General features: G+C 35.1%; 2 protein-coding genes across 4 annotated transcripts; one reads left to right on the forward strand and one right to left on the reverse strand.

The window, feature by feature from the left end:
* Positions 1-531: 531 nt before the first annotated feature.
* On the reverse strand, positions 532-20,965 carry Nadsyn (NAD synthetase). The gene is made up of 13 exons (XM_076115968.1): positions 20,845-20,965; positions 8,394-8,553; positions 7,595-7,850; positions 7,182-7,327; positions 6,631-6,880; positions 6,058-6,262; positions 5,607-5,753; positions 5,152-5,300; positions 4,655-4,810; positions 4,093-4,307; positions 3,498-3,720; positions 2,957-3,133; positions 532-2,593 (listed from the first exon to the last, which is right to left on the reverse strand). The coding sequence occupies exons 2-13, from the start codon at positions 8,537-8,539 to the stop codon at positions 2,465-2,467; spliced, it is 2,199 nt and encodes a 732-aa protein (XP_075972083.1). The 5' UTR covers positions 8,540-8,553; positions 20,845-20,965; the 3' UTR covers positions 532-2,464.
* On the forward strand, positions 12,784-19,991 carry Nna1 (Nna1 carboxypeptidase). 3 transcript variants are annotated; one of them, XM_076116314.1, is made up of 17 exons: positions 12,784-13,143; positions 14,664-14,839; positions 15,555-15,707; positions 15,776-16,020; positions 16,096-16,242; positions 16,423-16,681; positions 16,758-16,922; positions 17,003-17,118; positions 17,194-17,353; positions 17,427-17,746; positions 17,819-17,933; positions 18,010-18,087; positions 18,154-18,333; positions 18,568-18,716; positions 19,075-19,251; positions 19,444-19,614; positions 19,691-19,991. In XM_076116314.1, exons 1-17 carry the CDS (start codon positions 13,074-13,076, stop codon positions 19,989-19,991), a joined length of 2,982 nt encoding a protein of 993 aa, XP_075972429.1. In that variant the 5' UTR covers positions 12,784-13,073. The 3 variants fall into 3 exon arrangements, with proteins under 3 accessions (XP_075972429.1, XP_075972428.1, XP_075972430.1); XM_076116313.1 differs by lacking the exon at positions 12,784-13,143 and adding an exon at positions 13,636-13,962; XM_076116315.1 differs by lacking the exons at positions 12,784-13,143; positions 17,194-17,353; positions 17,427-17,746 and adding an exon at positions 13,636-13,962.
* Positions 20,966-21,074: the final 109 nt, after the last annotated feature.

Below are 21,074 nucleotides of genomic sequence, written 5' to 3' on the forward strand. Positions count from 1 at the left end.
AGATTTTTATTTTTGTAATACATAAATAGTATCATTGCATTTATTTGTTTTATTTCATAGAGTGTTAACAACTATAAAAATAAGAATATTTTAACCCATTAAGGTGTGCACTGACAAGCGACTTCTATCCACAGACAAAAATCGCTGAATCACGAGTAAAATACAGTAAGTACTTTTAATGATTTGATGTTGTTAGTCAATACAGTAAAGCGATCTATTTGAAGGACGAAAAAGTACGTCCGTACGTAAGTACTTTTGTGCTAAGCACGGTTATCCTTGCAGAGTAAAACAACAATTATGTCAAAAAGAGAAGTACAAACTTATAATTGGATTAACTGTTCCTGTGTAGCCCTGTAGAAATATTTTTGTATAGAAATTCAACAAGAGGTAGAACTATGAATTATGTCTATCGAAAGTCGAAAGATCATTCTGGAATATTTTTGCACTATTCGTTAATTCACAATTGTGTTAACATTTAACCAGTTGGTTAGAGTTAATTCAACAATTTCAACAAAAGCAAATAAAAAACAGTTGTAACATCAGTGTTTATTGTCGAAATAAAGTTAACAACGATTTGTACGCGCATTGTGAAATGCTTACTAATTTGAGCCGTTTTGTTCGTGTTATTGCTTTAAATTGATGATATATATGTTACTGTAAAAGCCCGGACTGTGGTAAATCCTAAGATTTTCCGGTATAATCTAAGATTTACCAACTCTCAATGGTAAAAGTCCGAACAATTCTTTTATTTCGAACTTTTACCCCTATTCACTTGGTAAATCTTAGGATATACCTCAAGGGCAGGTAAATGTAGCTAATATAAAATAATTTTATAGTTATAAAGAAGGAGTTTTGGGCAAACCGACATGGGTAGGTTAGGTTAGAAGGCTGAGGTGGGAGCGAGCGAAGCGAAGCTCCCACCTCAGCCTTCGTGGTTATTTTTTTTTTAAACCACCGAGAAGGAGGAGCCCCGCGAAGCGGGGCTCCGGCGACATCTTCAAACTCTTATTATAACTATATTACGGCATATAATTATATCCCTAGCAATATCATTATATTACGGCTCAAACACATGATAATCAACTTTTACCGTGTCGTTATGTAAATCCTAAGATTTGCCAATTAAATGGTGGTAAAAGTTCGAAATAAAAGAACGTTCGGACTTTTACCATTGAGAGTTGGTAAATCTTAGGTTTTACCGGAAAATCTTAGCATATACCACAGTTCGGGCTTTTACAGTAACATATACAAATATTTCTGTAAGTATTAAAATATAATTATACATAAATATTGTATTATTAAACTCATGTCTTAGGAATAATAAGTTAAGTTATAGGCACGACATTATTACCGAATACTTCTAAATCTGTAAAATAATCATGATTTTTGTAACATCATATTATCACGCTTGTTAGCCCCTGTATCTATAGACAAGTTTAGTAAACTTATGCATCGTCAAAATTTCACTATATAAAAGAAGCCAAGTTTAAGACTAATATCGGAAAAATGGTAGAAGAATCAAATAATCCTTAAATTAAATTACAACCAAGTTTGGAACATATTCATACAAATAATTAAAAATTACGTAAGTATTAGCTTTCAACTTGGGGTAGAAACACTAAGAAGCACCCTTTCTCATTCTAAAAGCAAAGACGTTACATAAATACTTAACTTAGAGTACAGAAAACCCTACTATATTGTGCATTTTATTAAAGAACGAACGAATGAATCTCACATAATTCATAATTGATAATAAATAAACACATTTTCAATAGCGATATAGAAGTCACATTATTACAAAATTTGATTAAGGCAATTATAGGACGTATATTATTTATTCTAGAACTTACGATTACAACAAAAAATAGGCTTTTTATAATTACTATTTCGTGTACTAATTGTGATACATTTTCTCTTAGTTACTATTTGTGTATTAACGTGTATTACAAGCTACATTAAATTATAGGAAGCCGACAAACTACAGCTACTTAAAAGGAGCTTTTTGGCGTCTCTTATTTCTATGACTGTCTTTACTGCGACGCTAATTCAGTCGAACGCACCGTGGATGCGTATTACAAATAGTTCAACGATTTTGTAGAGAGCCTTGTACGCAAGGGTCGCAGCTGTCGGAAGTATACAAAATTTAGATTATAGAACATCAGTAACCGGCAGGCCAATGCAGTAGAACTCATGTCTGATCCATCGTTTTCATTTTGGAAACACACACCAGTATCAATTGCAATCTAGATAAATCGTCCACGTCAACACTCTCTACTAAGTTGTCGGACTATAGAAATATCTGCCACACATCAGCGTGACTGCGCAGTGTCTCATAGAACATCGTGCATATTCGTACGGCTCGACCGAAGCACGCGACTGACGTAAGCGAGGCAGAAAGAGCAACCTAAAACCAGCATTACTAATCTACAGTTTATCACATTAATCAATGAGAGCTAGGAACATTTTAAATAAGGACTCCCTTCCTCCTCATGAAGTGTGAGTTAATGTTAGAAGTGGAAGCACTAGCCAGTTTGTTGAGCTCCGCTGGCCGGTCCGTTGTAGAGCCGCGTTTGTCTTTCGTCATTTGTGCCACCTGTTAATATAAAACATTCAATATCTTTTTTCAAGTAATATTTACATTACATTTACCCGAGTTCAAAGATTTAATGAAATTTCAAAGATATGTGTGGACAGGCAAACAAAAATAGCGTTATGCGGCCAAGCAAAAGTAAAGCACATTTTTTTTTAATATTAAACACTGAACGTGCACGAATATGTATACGTAACGAGCACGTAACGATTACACACCGGTCTGTTAAAAAAAACGAAACCAGATTTTACCAAAAAAAAAAAAATATAAGAGAGCTGTGGATAGGGTGGCACAATCTAAACACAACATTAAAAGTCATTTAGGTAACTGAGTACGTGAAAAATACCATAGTTTTATAATACTTACAGAATCATCAATAGCTTTGAACTGCCAGGGCCAGTGAACTCGGTACAAGAATGGCCGGTGATCGAAGCGGTTGTCGTCGGGGCTGTATGTCTCCGCGTGGTAGGACGGCGTCAGCACTGTCATCTTGTGACGATTGATGGCGTAGCAACGGAAGAAGTGCTTCACTTTCTCTGCCACCTGCGAATGATGTGTGTGTAAATGTGTACCAGTATAGTAGTTTTATAGTTACCTAGGCCACCTAAAGACTTTTGACATGGCTCAATGACAATTATGTTAACATCCTGACTACCAAGACCGACTTCTTAGTTTTAATTTCTAGTACAAGTTTAACAGAAATACATTTGCCGCTACATCTTTGTAAGAATAACCTCCTTAAAAGTTTCTTAGCTCTTCGGTCAGTGTGGGAGGCATCATGTTTTCAAAAAATTAATAGTTTTTAATTTAATTGTATTATTATCCTTGATTTACATTTAATAAAAGCTAACCGAAAAAAATTGAAACCATACAGAAATGTACTAAACAAGATATTGTTGTACATTACCTCTTGTGGAGGACATTTATCACTCCACGCGTGTACTAGTTTATGGAACATAGTAAACGGTCCACAGTGATGTGTCTTCCTCAATCTACCGAACTCTGAGAGTTCAGCGTACGTCATGCCCATGTCTTGCTCGTCTGTCTGTGTGATCTGACCGTCAGTCAACGGCTCCAGCTCAGCTGTGGGAGGCGCTTGGAGAATCTCTGACAGGGATGGCAGGAAAAATCTAAAACAAATGTGACGTAATTAGCAAGTTTAGGTATGTCCTGATCACATTGACCATCCAAAGAATAAATTATACCCAGAGAAGTATTTAAACTATCAAGCATCGTATTTAAACTATTAAGCATCTTAAGAAAACCAAAATCTGGATTTATCGCTGTTACTAAGCTATAGTTATAATGAAAGTAATTATTATATTTATTTTTATATATTTGTTGATACATGTCTGTTAGGTTACTCAGCTGACAATATTTAAGTTATCGTGTGTTTATATTACAAATATCTGTTATACTTTTTACCCAAGACCTTTCGAAACGAAGAATACGGTCGTAGTAAATGGCTAGATAAAAAAACACATAATTAATAAATTTCTTACCTATTCTTAGCATATTGCAGGAACGCTTTAAGATCGTTCTTGGAAATCCCTCCAATAGGGTTGACATCGGCACTGGAGCAGTCATACTTTGTCATGTATCCGCGTAGCGCTTCGTCAACATTGGAAGAACCGAGGACTAACAGCCCACCGGGACGACCGCGCACCCATAGCATCAATTGAGCGAATAAGTAGGAAAGAACCATGCGAAGACGTGCCTGAAATTACATACAATATTTAATTTTAATACGAAATAATATGGATTGTAACTGGTTGCATTGACACTTTTAACATTGCCTTGGAACAAATAAAATGAATTGTAATGTATTACATAAAATTAGGCACACAATTAATACCTCATGTGGTGAATTACTAGAATATAATTTATTGCTTGGTTGCTAGTTTTTTTATTCAAAGAACGAACATAATACATGGCGTTAGAAGACTTATAAAAGGTTTGCCATTACGTAGTGGCTTTACTCATTGGTTATTTAGACAAAATAAGTAAATGATGACGTCATTGTTTTTTGTAACAACAACAATTACAATTGATTAATTGAATTACCTGTATATTCTGCAAAGCTAAATTCTGTCGTGGGCAGCCGCCATTGCTCCTGAATTTAGGAACCATGCCGGTAGCCGTAGTGAATATACCGATGACCGCACTCACTGCCGAGTCGATGACTATCGGAAAGTGATAACTACCAATTTCACTGGCTAACTGAAAAGGAAATATGATTTAGCTTACATCGGCCCTCTTACTAAATAAGCATTAGTATTTGTTTTAATAAGCATATTTTTTTATAATTTCTTTAACACAATTTGATATTTAAAAGCAGGGATCTCAAATTTTGATTCTATTTGGTGTGTCAGTGCATCTAAGTAACATTTTTTTTAGTATAGGGTCTTATCAGAACTAAATGGGACACATTTTCTGTTTACCTGTCTTCTTTTTTTGTTAATTTTTTTGTAGTTGACCCAAAAATATATTAGCTATCTAGGTATGGTCTATCTCTACTTTCAAAATACCTAGTTGAAGAGAAGAATATAATTAATTTATACCTGTGAAGCACGTTGTTTCGTCTCCACGCTTGAATTCTCCGTCGCCATATAACATGTGACTAACAAACGATTGCACAGCTCCATCGGGTCTGAGGGTGTGTAGTCAGACTGACACAATATCTTGCGCACATCGTACAGCACTTGGCTTTCTGAAAATAAACAAAAAGTGTAAGAAAATGTGCGAGAAGAGTACTTACACAGAAATTATTGTTTTACAGGAGCAGCAAATTTAAAGAAAATATAAGTAAGATTTTCGACTAATAGGCGCATATCTGAAATCTATTGAAAACAGTTAATTTATAAATATGACATATTGAAAAAATATGACACATATTGAAAAAAATTGATTTACTTTTGTTAAGTTAGGATGTCTGCAGTATTTGAAGTAATTTACCTCCATGAGTCCATTTTTTTTCACCCGGATAATGGAGTTATTATGATAGTGATATACATACCTCCTTTTTGAATAGCATCGCAGATCTGCGTGCACATTGAAAAGACAATACAAGCAGTACTGGTTGAGTCGACACCGCCACTAAGTGGTAGAAAGAATCCACCTTGACCGGACCGACGGAGGTAGTCCCATAGCCAACATGCTGGACCTGTGTAAAAAAAAATAATAGAAATCTTAATACGTTTCTGCTTATCGTTGTTATTTAGTCAAAAATGTTATCGAATGAAGCCATAAAGATTTGAATTAAAGACTTTATTTTAAAGCATCAGCACTTAGTGCATTTTCATTGCACGTATCACACAATTTTTTTTTTAAGAATAAAATCAGACCCATACGGCGCGCAAGGTGACCATTTGAACCACCAACCGTTGCCGAAAATGTGTGATGGAGTATTATATTATACGACTTGTAGGCTTTTTCTTAACGGAACTACAAAAATAACTCCCTCTTACCTAATTCAATTTCCTCTTCAGGCGTCAAATACTGCCAATCAATCGGCGGGCTGGTAATAAGGAACACATCGTCATCATCACTCAGCGCGAAGTCCACAGTAATCCTCGGGAACGGTGGGTTGGAGGCAGCCAAGTGGGTTCGTGAACGAAGATGCGTGCGATACGAACGAATGTCTTCGAGATCAATCGTCGCTGTCACTACTTCCTGAAAACATTACTGTTTTAATATTACATGTAGTTTGTACACAAGTTAGTTTAAAAAAAAAGTGGCCAAAGTTGCAACGTTAAATAGCATTGATGATTAACGATTGATTGACGATTAGTCTTGGTCAGGTTGACTTCAAATGATATTCAGGCTAAATTCATGCTTTTGCCAGGAGTTAAGGTAGCAGTTGCCTGATTATGATATTGTACAATAAAGGAAGGAAAACAGAACCGTAACGGAATTTTCATTCTTTCTTAAACCAATGTACGTCGATTTCTTTTGTGACTGTTGTTTATTGTCGCTTAGACAGTCACAATAAAATAACGTTTCAGTATTGGGCCCTAAAACAATCCAGATTTTCTACTAACCACATCATGCAACGCGAACTGTAGTCCCCTGCTAACGATTTCTCCATTAACAGCTACACAAGAGCACCCATTGAAGTAAATCCTTTGTCCATCGCAGCCTCTGAGATTACTGAACAAATAAGCACCCCCGCTTTTGAATGTAGCGCTCTTCACAAGGTCCACTGTGACGTAAGCTTTACGGAGTTCCATGTAACTGCCAGAACCATTTGCTATGATTTCTACGCCGTCTAAACTTAGGGGAATGTGACGACTGAAATGTAAAATACAAATTAATTTTTATTACAATTTTGAAGAAAGTTGTAGAGTACCTAAAGTAGAACTTGTGGACACAACTAGTATGAATATATCAAAATAATTGTTAGGTACATGCTTGAATAAGTATTTGCTATGTTGATTAGTTATTTTCGGATAAGTTCTGCACATACATGTACATCTATAAACTTCTAAGCAGAAGGATGAATAAAAATCAATTGCTTTTAATTTACTAACAACAGTAATAACGATTAGATTTAAACCTATTAGACTTTGATAAATAGATATTGTATACTCACCTTTGTGGATTCCACAGCTCTTCGCATATCTCGAAACCAATGCACGTATCTTTGGTGGCGATAACTGCGTCACCAATCGGCACTGTGGATTGACCTGTTATTGCCGTGATCTTTCTTGGTAAATAATATTCTTCAGTCTGTCGTTCCTGGTCACAATAGAAAATATTCAGCGTATTTTAATTAGACTCAGATAAATATTTACCAATGTTTAGAAAAGTAGACTCAAAAAAAAATTATTGCATATGATGCTATTCTTTGGCATAGTATATATTGCTAGCTTATTTCATTAAGAGGATAATTCAGATAACTCTTTTCATATAAATGACGAATTATCATTTTTACAAGAAGCAGTAATCGAGGCCCTCAATACTTATAGATGATTCATTATATTTTGTTTTTCTTATAGTACTTACTTTGGTCCAAGGAGAAAACCACCTAGTCTCCCGGTAGTTCCCGTCTTCGCACAACATCATCTTTGGTCTGATCAGCAGTATCTTTTTATTAAGGAACGCTACTCGGCAGTTGTAGAGTACATTTCTGTGTTGAACGGGCATGCCGACATCGATCAACATGTCCTTACATGTGGGCGATTTGAGCAGCTCACCGAGTACTTGCCAGCTATGAAGGTATGTATCTGGCTCGTAGAAGTGGTCTTCGCAGCTGTAACCGCTATAGAAAAAAATATCCGATTATATTATGTTGAAAAAGTTGATTGCTCCTCAAAGATAATTTTTCATCAGACAGTGACTACATGCAGTGTTTATACTCGGTTCCATTTGATCCTACTACTAGCGTGGTCAATCAACTAGGCGATGAATCATAAATGAATGACCGTATAAAGATGTCACGTAGGCTGGCGTGCTATAAAAAATACCTTAGAGACTAAGCCCCAAGAGTCATCCGCTGGTTGAAAATGACACCAAGAGAATGGAATGCAAGCATAAGAAGATTAAAATCATTTTTTGTTTTTATTTTCAAGACAGCTCCCGCACTTGCTCTTATGTCACGGGGACACCGGACAATGGACACAAAGTAGAAACGGACTCGAAACAACAATTTGTGGATCGCATAAATAATTATTTCGTGTGGGAATTGAATCCACGACTACCCGACGCAATAGTAGAAGTATGGCGACCAAAATAACTGCGCCAGAGAGGCAGTCATCGAAAAGTTTAAGTAACTGAACAATTACTTGTACGTTGATTCACTTACCATATCTCCAGCTCCGGTCCAGTTCGATATAGAGCTCCCATTTCTTTGGCCTCCTGAATTGACTGGAGGATTCTGCTCAAATTGCCTTCGAAGTCGAGTGCCCATTGGTTCAGCGTAGTCACTGCTACAGTGACTTTTCGACCCATAGCTGTAGATTTACCTGCAAAAATAATTACTTACAATAATATTTTTTGAGTCCATTTCATTATATTTGTAATATTTTTTTAGTCCTCAACTTTGTTTTCGATTTGACGGAATTAATTCAAGGACAAATTAATATTCCGTCTTATCCAATCGTAAAAGAAGTCAACCATAACATACTCGTAATGGTACCCTGCATCACAAAGAATTTCGTAATAGGTATTCGCATATACGAAAACAGAAGTAATGAAACCCATGTCAGCCAGTAAAGAGGTTGTAAATCATCATGAGATCCCAGTATACGGTATTTTCTTTTTATTTTTCGTAATATCAATATCCAAAAGCCATCTTATACAAAACGTAAATACTACGTTGAAGTGCTCAAACAAAAGTTTCTTGTATAATTTCCATTATTGCTTAAGTTCAAACTATTCTCAAAATACAAACTGAAGCGCCTGGTGCCGTTAACAGTTCTTTGACTCCGCAATAAGTCTTACTTGAAACTACTTCAGCAGGGGTAAAACAAGGGAGAATAATGACGAAACACGCACATTCTTTGAGCACTAAACAAACATATAAAGAAAAAGTTATTGGTGTTTATATTTCCGTTCGAGCAAAGTAAAAGTTGTACGTTCTTTATAAGTATAGTTTCCTTAGTAACTGAAGTCTTCCGCTTTGCTGCGTGAGACTTTTCCCGTGTCACTTTTTAGTTAAGTTGTAGTTAGTTAGGTATTCATTTTTGTATACATTTTATCTTGAAATATTATGAAAAGTTTTCACACGAGAAGTTGTTAAGCCTTTGTGCATAGTTATGTCATTCATATTGCTGTTACTAAAAGACTGTTTTATAAACTAAACTCTGATAAAATTTTCGACAAAACATTTAGGTATGTTACATAGCTTCAGTCCAGATTCACGTTTTTCTATTTTCTGAAAATCAAAACGAAAAAAATCAGATCACCAACTGAAAAACTAGTGAAAGTGTACCAGTGTATCTTCAGTTATTTCAGACATCCATGTCCAAAAAATAGATCTATTCGGACTAACTATTTCGCAATTTGTATACCTGCTTGTTAGAACTTTATGAATATTCATAACGCATAAAGAACAAAGCCGCCGGGCGATTGATGAATGACAAAAGACAATAAGATCGGCCGTCTAGTATGGAATCGATCCGCGCCAGGCGGTGCTAAGGCCCGGCCAATCACCCCACAACCCTTACTTGACACGTAGTTCACGCGTTTTGTGAATAAAGAAATATGTAACATACCCCCGACATCATTAGACATACCACACGTATAATTAATGATACAAAAGTTGATTATGCAGTTTCGAAAATCGATGTAACGTTTTCCATGTTTTCGATTGAAACTTTGTGTCTTGTAGACTTTAGAAAAAGTAATTTCAATAAATAGAAACGACAATGATTAAGCTATCCAACGCTATGAAATCTGTGAACACTGATTTTACCTCTTTCAATAATCCATATTGAACAACTAGTATTTTGCTGACGTAGTGAGTAATACAAAATATAAACGTACCGAAGTATGAAGAAAACTGTTAAGTTTTTGAAAAATGCGAGAACTACCCGATACTGTTATAAACGCTTCCATTCCTTTTTTCTTGTGTCTACGTCGTACTTCACTCGCTATACGCCGAAAACAATTCACGAAAAAAGTGATTCAACTTCGCAGAACAAAAAATACCTTTTATAGTGTCTACTTGTATCATAAAATATGTCATATTTATAAGGTTCTCTAACTATAACATGACAGATTCCAAAGTTGAAATGAGTTTTGTACAGTTGTAGGGAATATGTTACCATTTTATATTAGCCACATGAAATTCAAATGAAGTCATGTTGAATTGATTTTATTACGTGAGTTCATGACGGCCATTACTTACGTTGACGATTAGGTGATCGCTATCGGAGACATTGTACAAATAATCTGGATACCTATTTGGAAACTAGGAATTGTACGTTTATAGTCACGAGGTTAAAGTGTAGGTACAGTAACTTATATTAGGTACGACCAGAAATGAGTAGATACTTATTAATCAAAAGGATATATTATTAGCAAATTAACGAAGATAATACAACAAATTAAAAAGATAAAATGAGTTTTCCACGTAATAAAAAAATAACTAAAGAATAAAGCAAACCTTCGATACTTGTCTCTATCACTACAAGCCTTTTTAGGTCACCGATATAGCAATATAAAAACCACCTGCATATACGAAAATAGCAGTATTAGCAAGTACTGTACAGAACCAAAATTATAAGCACTAAACAGAATACAGTTAAAACAACTAGCTACCACAGCAACTAGGAACATGAATCACGAACTAATCCATTACGTAACGATGAAAAATTCAGCAAGAACAACTATTTCATACAAAAGCAAGATGTACTAACGAGATAACAATAATGCCTAGTGCTTAATTTAGAGAAAGAAAAGCAGTAATAAATCTTACCGGTTTATTCTGTGAATACGTTTTCTTTAAGCAGCGAGATCGATTTTACTTGACAAGTTGCCTAGGTAACACCATGGGCAACTTCGTGTGTGTACTTAAGTTCAAGTGATTAATAAACCTGAATTATATTTTGAACACGATTGCTTTCTCTATCAATGTTTTGTTTTTCGAATATTATCTTAACAATACGTATTAAAAATTAAGTAGTTTATACAAACAAGCACACGTAGCAATGATGAATGCTGACTTCCTTTTAGAGATAATAGGTATATTCTGTACCGGGTCAATGACACGCACAATACAACCAATCTGAAGAATATTGGCCATCATCGAGTTGAATTCGAAGCGAATGGTATTCACCATAAAAACCATAGAGCAACAACCCCTTATCCTCTAGTCAGGGTTGACGCTGTATGCAAAAAAGCGAGACCTTCAAGGATATAAGCATAATTCTTAATGTCAGTCGTAGAATTTACTTTCTCTTTCATAAGGTTGACAATATTAATGAGGGGTGATAGGTCAAAGTAATGCATGCGCATTCTGACTTCATAACCGTTGAGAACTGTTGCGAAAACTTGAAAGCATGCAACTTTTCTTACAGTACATTCCTTAGCAGTTAAAGCAAGTGTCAACTAGTGGCTGATATCAACACAACTTCAGAATATCACACGCGCCTAATGTGGAATTGTTCGCCAAAAAACAAGTATATTACTGTTTATACACAATACACAAAATCACGCCTTTTCCCATAAGGGTAAGCAAGGAACGCAATCTAGTAGAATTAATTTCGTCTCTGCACTTATTTTCAGTTAAATAAAAACTTTCAACCCTCGCTTATGTCTTAACAAAAAGGAAACTACAGTAAATCCAGACAGTATTGGAACAATAAATATTCTGCCTAATATCCAATATTGACGACCACGCGAGGTTACCGAGGGTAGTTGTAATTATTTCAGCAGACTATAATAATAAATTCTAGTACTTTTACCTATTTTTGTCTATCGGTACGTTGGGAACAATAAACAATATGGGCTGCACAGCAAAATATAGAGCAGAGGCTTGTAAAAATAATAAAATAGATCGGGAATGTCGTACAAAATTTACATAAAGGCCTTTATTTACTATTTATATTGTTTTTGTTATCTTTACCAAAAAACTGTTACTATGCATGTTTCTTAACGATTGTATAATCAGTATATTGCAAGCGTAACTATGTGAGCGCAATTTTCTTGTTGAGGACAAACGATCGAAAGAATAGACCTGCCAAATTGTCAATAAACTAAGTAGTACGCAGGCTAAGTTCACGTCACCTTAATGTGCTTAGGTGTAATTGAATATTTGACGAAATGCTGAGTCAATTTTTGAATCACACAAGTCGTTAAAAATAAAATAAAAACAGAACCCTAAAAAGTGCTCCTATTCTTGTCATAAGCATTAAATTATTTGAACTAATATATCAACAACATACTTAATTAAGTCATTAAACGAATTAACCAAAAGCTCTTACACACTCCTCATATTCCTAATACAATTTGCCGAATCCAAAAACACAAGACAAAGACATAAATAAATAAACCAACAATATGCTCAACTATTTTTATTAAAGGAAAATCTAAGCATTGCAAAGTCTACGAGGACATTAAAGTTTACGGCCATGATTGAGGCCAGTGGTAAAGTTTTCCACAGAAACGCTACAACTTACCACCTCACTACGTAGAAGTGCAGTCACCTTTTAAGCCTTCGTAGAATCGTTATCAGCTATGGTGAATAATCCCAGTATTATATTAACTATGCAATTTCATACACTATTCCCTTCAAAAGAAACGAGAAACAAGTACTCTCGCCGTACGTTCGTATGCGTTACAATGCAATGTTGAAACAGCTGACACCATAACTCTACGTAATACATGCAGTCTTGTCTAGACAGAGGTGCCATGCCGGCTGGAATTTGTAAGAGCTAAGCACCCCAGACCGACACACGCCTACGTAACACGATAACACCATGTGTACTAGTAATTAGATTCGCAGTGTTTTGAGTGATTCAAAGTATACTTTTTTATAAATATGAGTAATACAGGTGAAAGCGTAGATAAAGTTCCAGAAAAAGAAAATAATCCCGATATAAGCAACCAAGGTATGTATCACGAGTCCTTATCACGGTTTCCATCTACTTATATATGCACATATTTAATGGAATTTACAACCAGGAAAACCTAGTTCATAGTCTAACTACTACTTATAGGAATAATAAAACCCCTAAATGTTTACTACACGTATACTGGTTCTGCGGCTAATCCGAGCAATAAAATCTCTATATATCCGCGAGTCATAATTTTCAGAACCTCCACTTGACTACCATCGGAAAGCATCGATAAATCAAATCAAAATTTGACCTCTATCAAAGGTTTCCGACATTCAAATTTCCATAATCCTAAATTTCGCATGAATAACCATTTGACGTCACCAATCACCTGATAAGCTTTATACGGTTGAAGCATGACATTACGGGGCAATCGTCTTCCAATAACCGAAAGCGTGTACCCCTGTTTTGATGTCGTCAGTTTAGTTCGGAGCGCCGCGCAACCCACCAGGTTACACGCCAAAAATTGAAACCCGACGACTAACATTCAAACAGTTGTGTAGCCATGGTGACCGTATACTTGACATCACCAACTATAGAAATACTCACGACAGAGATTAATTTGTGCTAGCGAATGGCGAGAGTCGCCGTTCGTAAACTTTTCTAACATGTTATGGTGGAAACAAATAGAAAGCGTTCAAGAAAACATAATGATGTTCGAAAGAGAAGAACAAAAGAAGGAGTTTATTGAAAACGCGACGGTAACGCTTACACTTCCTTCAATCAATCCGGTATTGCAAGATAATTTATTTATAGCAAACATAGAGCAAGTTAAATCGCTACAAGCATCATTGTTTCCAATATGCAGTAAAGGTAAATGTACTACATATTTCGGCACCTACAGTCCAAATTAAAATCGTAAAACGATGTATAAAACTAGTTGTGTTTTCCAATTGTTTGTTTACCTAACTTTGCAAACTTTCCTACGTTAGTTCATGTTCAACCTACTTAAAATGTAACTATGTTCATTGTTCAGTAATAATAGACATGTTACGAAATGGGGCCTATAGTAATTGAAGCATCGTAATCGAAATGACAACATTATGCTAGAATGTTTACATCTAGCTTATTTGAATACATTGCAAAGATAATATCACGAACATGCGCCTATTTACTAGATATCGCGTGATTTATATGGACTGTGTATTTTCAACCAAGATAGCTATCTTTCATCATTTCCGTAATAACTAATTCGTCGTTTAGAATTCGCGTGCTTATTGATGTAATTTGTAAAGCATGAAATGCTTTCAAATACGCAAGCTGCCATGAACAGTATGATAGGCAGTTAATTCAACCAAACTAGGTCATGTCACACGTAATTATCAAATCATAAAACTTTTAAGTATTAATAAAAATATATTCCGTTTTACCAAATTTTATTAGGTAAAAGTTTCTGACTCATTTCACTACTAATTCTATGACCTTCTGTACTTTCTTGTTATAATTTAATTTGTCAAAAGCAAGGACGCTGTGATTGACAAGTAATTCTAACTTGGTTATTTTTCTTGGCACAGGAACATTTATATCAAACTTCTTACAAAATAATATTAAGACAAACCAATTAGAGATCAACACGGATATCAAAACATTTCGAACGACAGCCAAGTTAAAAGAACCGAGAGATTTGTTTGCACTTCCGAAAGAACTTGATTGTCCACAACAAGCACCCCGGTGGCCTTCAGAATGTCAAGTGAGTGTTGTAGTCTTAGAAATTATTCAACACCATACTAGTGAAGCATACACCGTATCACATTAGTAGTATCTAAGTATTTTGTGTTAATTGCGTGACCCCTCTTTGAATACCCTGTATGTCACTTGTAGTATCTCAACCTAAAGGTACCTGGGCCAAATATGGCCACGTACTATTCTTCTAAACCTCACGCATGTTTTACTTTAACCGACACCGGTACCTTACATGGTATTACCAAAATAGGTAAGATTAATGTTACAAATGATATGTATTGCTGATTATTTGTCCAGTAATGTTGTAAAAGTGTGTCCGTAGTCCTTACAATGCTTAAAAGAAGTACGATTTAAGTATACCTACCTACCTACGCTTTTCGAACAATCATACTACCGTATTGCCGTCAATTACAAGGCAAAATGACTAGCGCCTGAACAAAACTTGGGTATCGCCCTACGGTCTTCGCCTTTCAGTTTAATCGCTTCCATAATTAACACCTCTATCTATCTTCAAATCTAGTCTGTAAACCGTCAATCTATACATAGCGATACAAAACTTGTTCGTTGATATAGGTTCATTTAAAATAGGTGAACCTATTGGATTTGTTAATTTCACTTTTATACAGTACATAAAGTCTAATACATAAAAATCTATTCCTATGTCAGAATCACCAGAAAATTCAAAGTGAAATTGCGATGCTCATTTGCAAAATATTCTTCAGGTTGTCGAAGAGAAAATACAACACCTAACATGGAGTCCCGCGTCACCAGAACCCTATTATATCTCAACAGGGAAAGAACTGAAACCACAACCGGTAGGCGAAGACGCTGGGACTGTCATATTTCAATACTACCCCATGAGCGCTGTTAACTACGTAAGTGACAAAAACACCGTAGTGTCTAGAGTAATAAGAACCAGACTAATAGTTAACCTGCATTTCAGTTCAGCCGTTCTACCGTAGGAGGTTCACGCTTGTATATATCAGCATGTGCTAGTGCAGGTGCCGGATCTGGCGCCGATGATGAACTACGATTCGAATCTAGATTCGAGAGTGGGAACCTAGCCAAAGCAATACGCATTACATCAGCCTATTACGAATTGCATTTACGAACAGACCTCTATACAAATAGACACATGCAATGGTTTTATTTTAGGGTCACCAATACAAAAAAACAAATGATGTACAGGTAATAGCTGTTGCATGGTTACTCATCGTTACATACTGTTTCCTAAAAAAATTATACACACGCAAAATGTTACAGATTTTCCATAGTGAACTTATCAAAAGCCGAAAGCTTATACAACGAGGGCATGCGACCTCTATTATACTCAACCAAGGACGCACAGTTGCATTCGATCGGTTGGAGGCGGTGCGGTGATAACATCGCGTACTATAAAAATGATTCGACGTGAGTAATATAAACTTTTGAAGTCAAATTAAAGGGATATTTATGGTTTGGGAATCTTTAGGCTTCTGTTACTGTTAATGCGGCACACGTATAAATGTTCAATGCTCAGAAGCAACAAGATTTCGAAAATATAAAAACTTAAAGTAAACAAAGTATCTTACATTTTTTTATATATTTCAGATGCGAGGAAGAAGAGCAATTTCCAAGTTACACACTGACGTTTAATATCGAATTTCCACATACAGACGATGCAGTGTACATTGCCCACTGTTATCCTTACACATACTCAGATCTCCAAGAATACCTGTCTAAACTACAGTCACATCCAGTCAAATCAACTTATGCTAAACTCAGGCTTCTTTGCCGAACATTGGCTGGAAATAATGTGTATTATCTAACTGTGACTGCTCCGCCAAATCCGAATGAAATGGAACAAAGGGTAATTTATCGTTTAAAATATTCTACCTTTTCAATGTTCCAACTAAAGCGAATCTTATGAATTACAAATTTTCCAGAAAAAGAAAGCTGTCGTAATAACTGCCAGAGTTCACCCGGGAGAAAGTCCTTCATCGTGGATGATGAAAGGTTTTATGGATTACTTAACGGGAGACTCAAATCAAGCACGCGAACTAAGAGAAAAGTTTATTTTCAAACTTGTACCTATGCTGAATCCAGATGGTGTGAGTGACTCAAACATGTGCACTTTAAACTAAATCGAACTATTCTATGGTATAATACAAATATTTCTACATTATTGCAGGTAATTGTTGGTAACAATCGGTGTTCGCTGACCGGAAAGGACTTGAATAGACAATATCGAACTGTAATAAGAGAAACGTATCCACCAGTCTGGCACACCAAAGTGATGATACGGAGGTTAGTAAATAGCAACTATATTTTGATACAAAATGCTCTTCATACTTTACAACTATATTAATCGAATTTTGTTAGACTACAGGAGGAATGTGGAGTCGCTATGTACGTAGACCTCCACGCGCATTCCCGCAAACATAATGTGTTCATTTACGGATGCGAAAGTCGAAAAACTTCTGACAAACGGTTACAGGAACAAGTATTTCCTTTGATGCTTCATAAAAATGCTGCTGATAAGGTATAAAAGAAAAGGTATACTTGCATTTGTAGTACTTCTATAGCACTGGTTTAAACGACTTCCATTTTTGCAGTTCTCTTTTGAAAACTGTAAATTTAGGATACAACGTAGTAAAGAAGGCACTGGAAGAGTAGTTGTATGGATGTTAGGAGTAGCAAACAGCTACACGATGGAGGCTTCTTTTGGCGGATCGGAGTTAGGAAGTAGAATGTCCACTCATTTCTCAGTTCAAGATTATGAAAGTCTGGGGCGAACATTTTGTGAAACATTGTTAGATTTTTACGATGAAGATCCTAGTAAAGAGAGGCTAAGAACGAAAATTGTCACAAGGCTTTTAAAAGAAGGATCAAATGCTGATGAACCAACAAATATAGATCTATCGGACTATTCCAGGTTGGTTCATTTCAATATTAATCAGGTAGCTAAACTTTCGCATGATTGCTATAACTTTAATTATCTTTCTAGTGATGAAGGAGATACATCAAGCAGCAGTTCAGAAGCTGGGCATAGAGAAAAGACTAAACAAGCTGCACCACCGCCGTCACCGATTTTTCCAGATATCAACAAAAACTCAGCCGATGTAAGTTTAAAATCAATAAACATGAGAAGCGATCAAATGCATAAGAATTTGAGATAAAACAAATTGTATATTACAGAAACCTAGAAAGCAACGCCCGAAACTAGAAAAGATGAAACGAATTGAAAAGAAGAAAACTAAGCGTGAGACTTTACAGGTAGGTTTAAATATTCTATTTATTCTTATTTCTTCCTGCGTCCTTTTAAATGCTTTCTTTTCGCAGGTGTCACGAGCTACAATAGATTTAACTTCAGATGCCATGACCGACATGTCTTCTGACGCTGATTCCGACGGCAACCATAGTCCGATGAGAAGAGTACAAAAATTGATACATACATCGGCCAAAGTTAAACCAAAGCGAAAAAAGAAAATGCCGCCTGAACTGAAGATAATAAGAGCTCCGGTAACTATTTCAATTTTACTTCTGTCTTAAGTAAGGGTGTGACTCGCCAAATGCACCAGTGTAACAATTTCTATATAGTTATAAAAAAACAATACTTTTAGAATCTCTCTGCAGTCTGCTGTAAAATAATTCCTAATGTATTTCTTTATGAGGATAAATAATAGAAGTATGTACCTATCGCCTTAAGGAAATAACAAGAAAAATCGTATAAGTAATGTTTGTTATTGTTTTCAGACTAGTGACTCACCATACCACTCAGACCATGAAAAAAAAGCCTTGAGGTGCAGAAGACCAAGAAGTGTGTCAATGTTTAACGACGCTACAGAGAAATCGAGACTGAACCCAGCATCGTGGCATCAATTTAGATGTTTGCCACCTGCAAAGTATGGAATCCCATATTTATCAAACTAGTCTAACCCCCGATTTCTGAGTAAATTTAGCGGTAGTTTATCTATTCAATAGTGTTTTTTTATATGAGTTTATAGAATTTATATGAATAGATAAACTACCGATAAATTTTCCTCAGAAACCGGGAATAAGTCGGCCATTACGTCTGCGTATTATTCAACTTTATACATATATGTCAAAAATTGTCCAAGGTTTTGTAGTTAACTTTTTAGAAATAGTAAAATAAACGAGTTTTAAAAGTATGAAATCTCAGAGATGTTTCTGAGACAAATAAACAGACTATTGAAATATAGCTCAAACTCGAAATATTAATTGTATATGTTTTATTCTTAGGTGCTTGTCAGATGTGAAAAGCAGAAGCTCTCAACCGTCAGAGCTTCAAGTAAAATTGAGCTCACTTAAAAGAAATATATGGACAGGTGTTCAAAATGAAGAGAAAGGGCCGTTATCATGGGGCATATCTAGTTTTGCTATGAACTCATATTTCACAGACAGTGAAGCTTTACTGAGGTATGTGTTATTTAATTCTAAGAAAGTGCAATCTTTAATCGAAGGAATAGCTTGCTTAGATTCAGTAAGGGACAACCGATATTGGAAATAGACATAAACACCAAAGATTTTTTTAATACATCTATATGTAGTACCTATATTATGGTATACTAAAGTGGTCAGTTCTATTCAATGACTAATCATCATGTTCAGGTCATGCTCTCAAAAATTAGAAGAGCTTGAGGGAGAACAACAGAAGATCAAGGATGAGAAAAAGAAGAAGAAATCAAAGACAAAGAAACTAACACTAAAAGTGCCAAACTCTATGAATGAAATCTTAGAACCTATGAACAAACTACCTAAAACTTGGAAGAAAAAGGGAAAGTAAGTACAAATAAAACATAGTAACAAAATAATAACTAGTTTTGTGAGGTTAATTATAAATTTATGTCATTTCCAGATTAAAACATACAAAATCAGAAAGTTCTCCATACCTTAATAATACAAGCTTTACTGATATTCCGAGGAATACACAAGCACAGAAAACAAACTCCTCGGAGAACAGACAAGCTAAATCCCGTTTTAAAAAAGGTGCCATAGTTACAACAGCAGTACAGACGAAGAAATCAAATGCCAAAGCTATTATGTCAGACAACTCTGACTCAGATTCTATTCAATCATCCAAGAAAATAAAAAAGAAAACTAAAACCACAAAAGCCAAGTTTTGTAAAGCTGTTTCTGAAAATAAATCTAAAAACTGAGGGCTTGATTTTTATTGGTGTATGTATTCACTTAGGTTACTTTATTCAATAAATACAATTTATTTAAGAGATTTTGTAGCAACTCTAATGGTATAAGATGGTATTCAATAAAGGTAGCAAGTTTTAGATGAATAGAAAAACGGTAAATAGAGGCCAATAGAGTAGATTTTAACCTACTTTCACATTTTATAGGGTTGTTTAACCAACTAATTAGAGAAGTTGGTTTTCAAGCTATCATTTTTGACAGACTCTATTTGTGTTAATTATTAAAAGTAAACTTAAGACATTGTGTGGCCTTTGTCATATTATTATCTCTAGTTATATCAAACTTGACCTTGTTTCTATTCTCTTTACAACTTTATCTCAAGTGTCTTTACCTAAACATCTTTCTTGATATGATAATATAGAACTATACCTACAAACAGTGCTACAAAAATAGTCTAAATTTCAATTTTTTCTTATCCCTTTATTGGATATACCTAAAATTGTTTTTAACTTGGTTTTTAAACTCAGATAAAATCTAAGTGATGAATAACAGAGTCAACCAAACGTAAGTTGCGTTTGAATGTGTAAATAAAAATAACTTAAGTTTTAAATAAAACTTTTATTCAAGACCTAAAGTAAGTAGGCAACTATATCACAGATGTAGATTATTATTTATCAGTTATCTTAAAGTCGGCCAGACCATTTATTATATTTTTCACATTATAGGTATTCAAGGTCAATAACAAAACTCCATGAACTAACCCTGCTAAGATTTGAATTTTCACTCGAGGGAGCCGGTGAAGATAAAGGTTTCAATGTAGGATTATCATAACATATTTTTTTACAATGTATAAACTCATGAACTTACTGTTGAGATTTTTTCACAGACGCCAGTAATACACTGCACTAGTCAATTATTAACTTATTTTATATTTTCTTTTTGAATCTTCAGTTCAAGTTTGCACGTTCGTTTGACAATTTTGACGTTGATGACAATTTTGACATATTTATAATAAAAATAATCTGACATGTCACACTGTCTATTGAGGCAAAGACATAAGATAAACAGCCTAGAATACAGCAAAAAGTTTATAAAAC

The sequence above is a fragment of the Anticarsia gemmatalis genome, chromosome 7, assembly GCF_050436995.1.
Source record: "Anticarsia gemmatalis isolate Benzon Research Colony breed Stoneville strain chromosome 7, ilAntGemm2 primary, whole genome shotgun sequence".
Lineage (NCBI taxonomy): Eukaryota > Metazoa > Arthropoda > Insecta > Lepidoptera > Erebidae > Anticarsia > Anticarsia gemmatalis.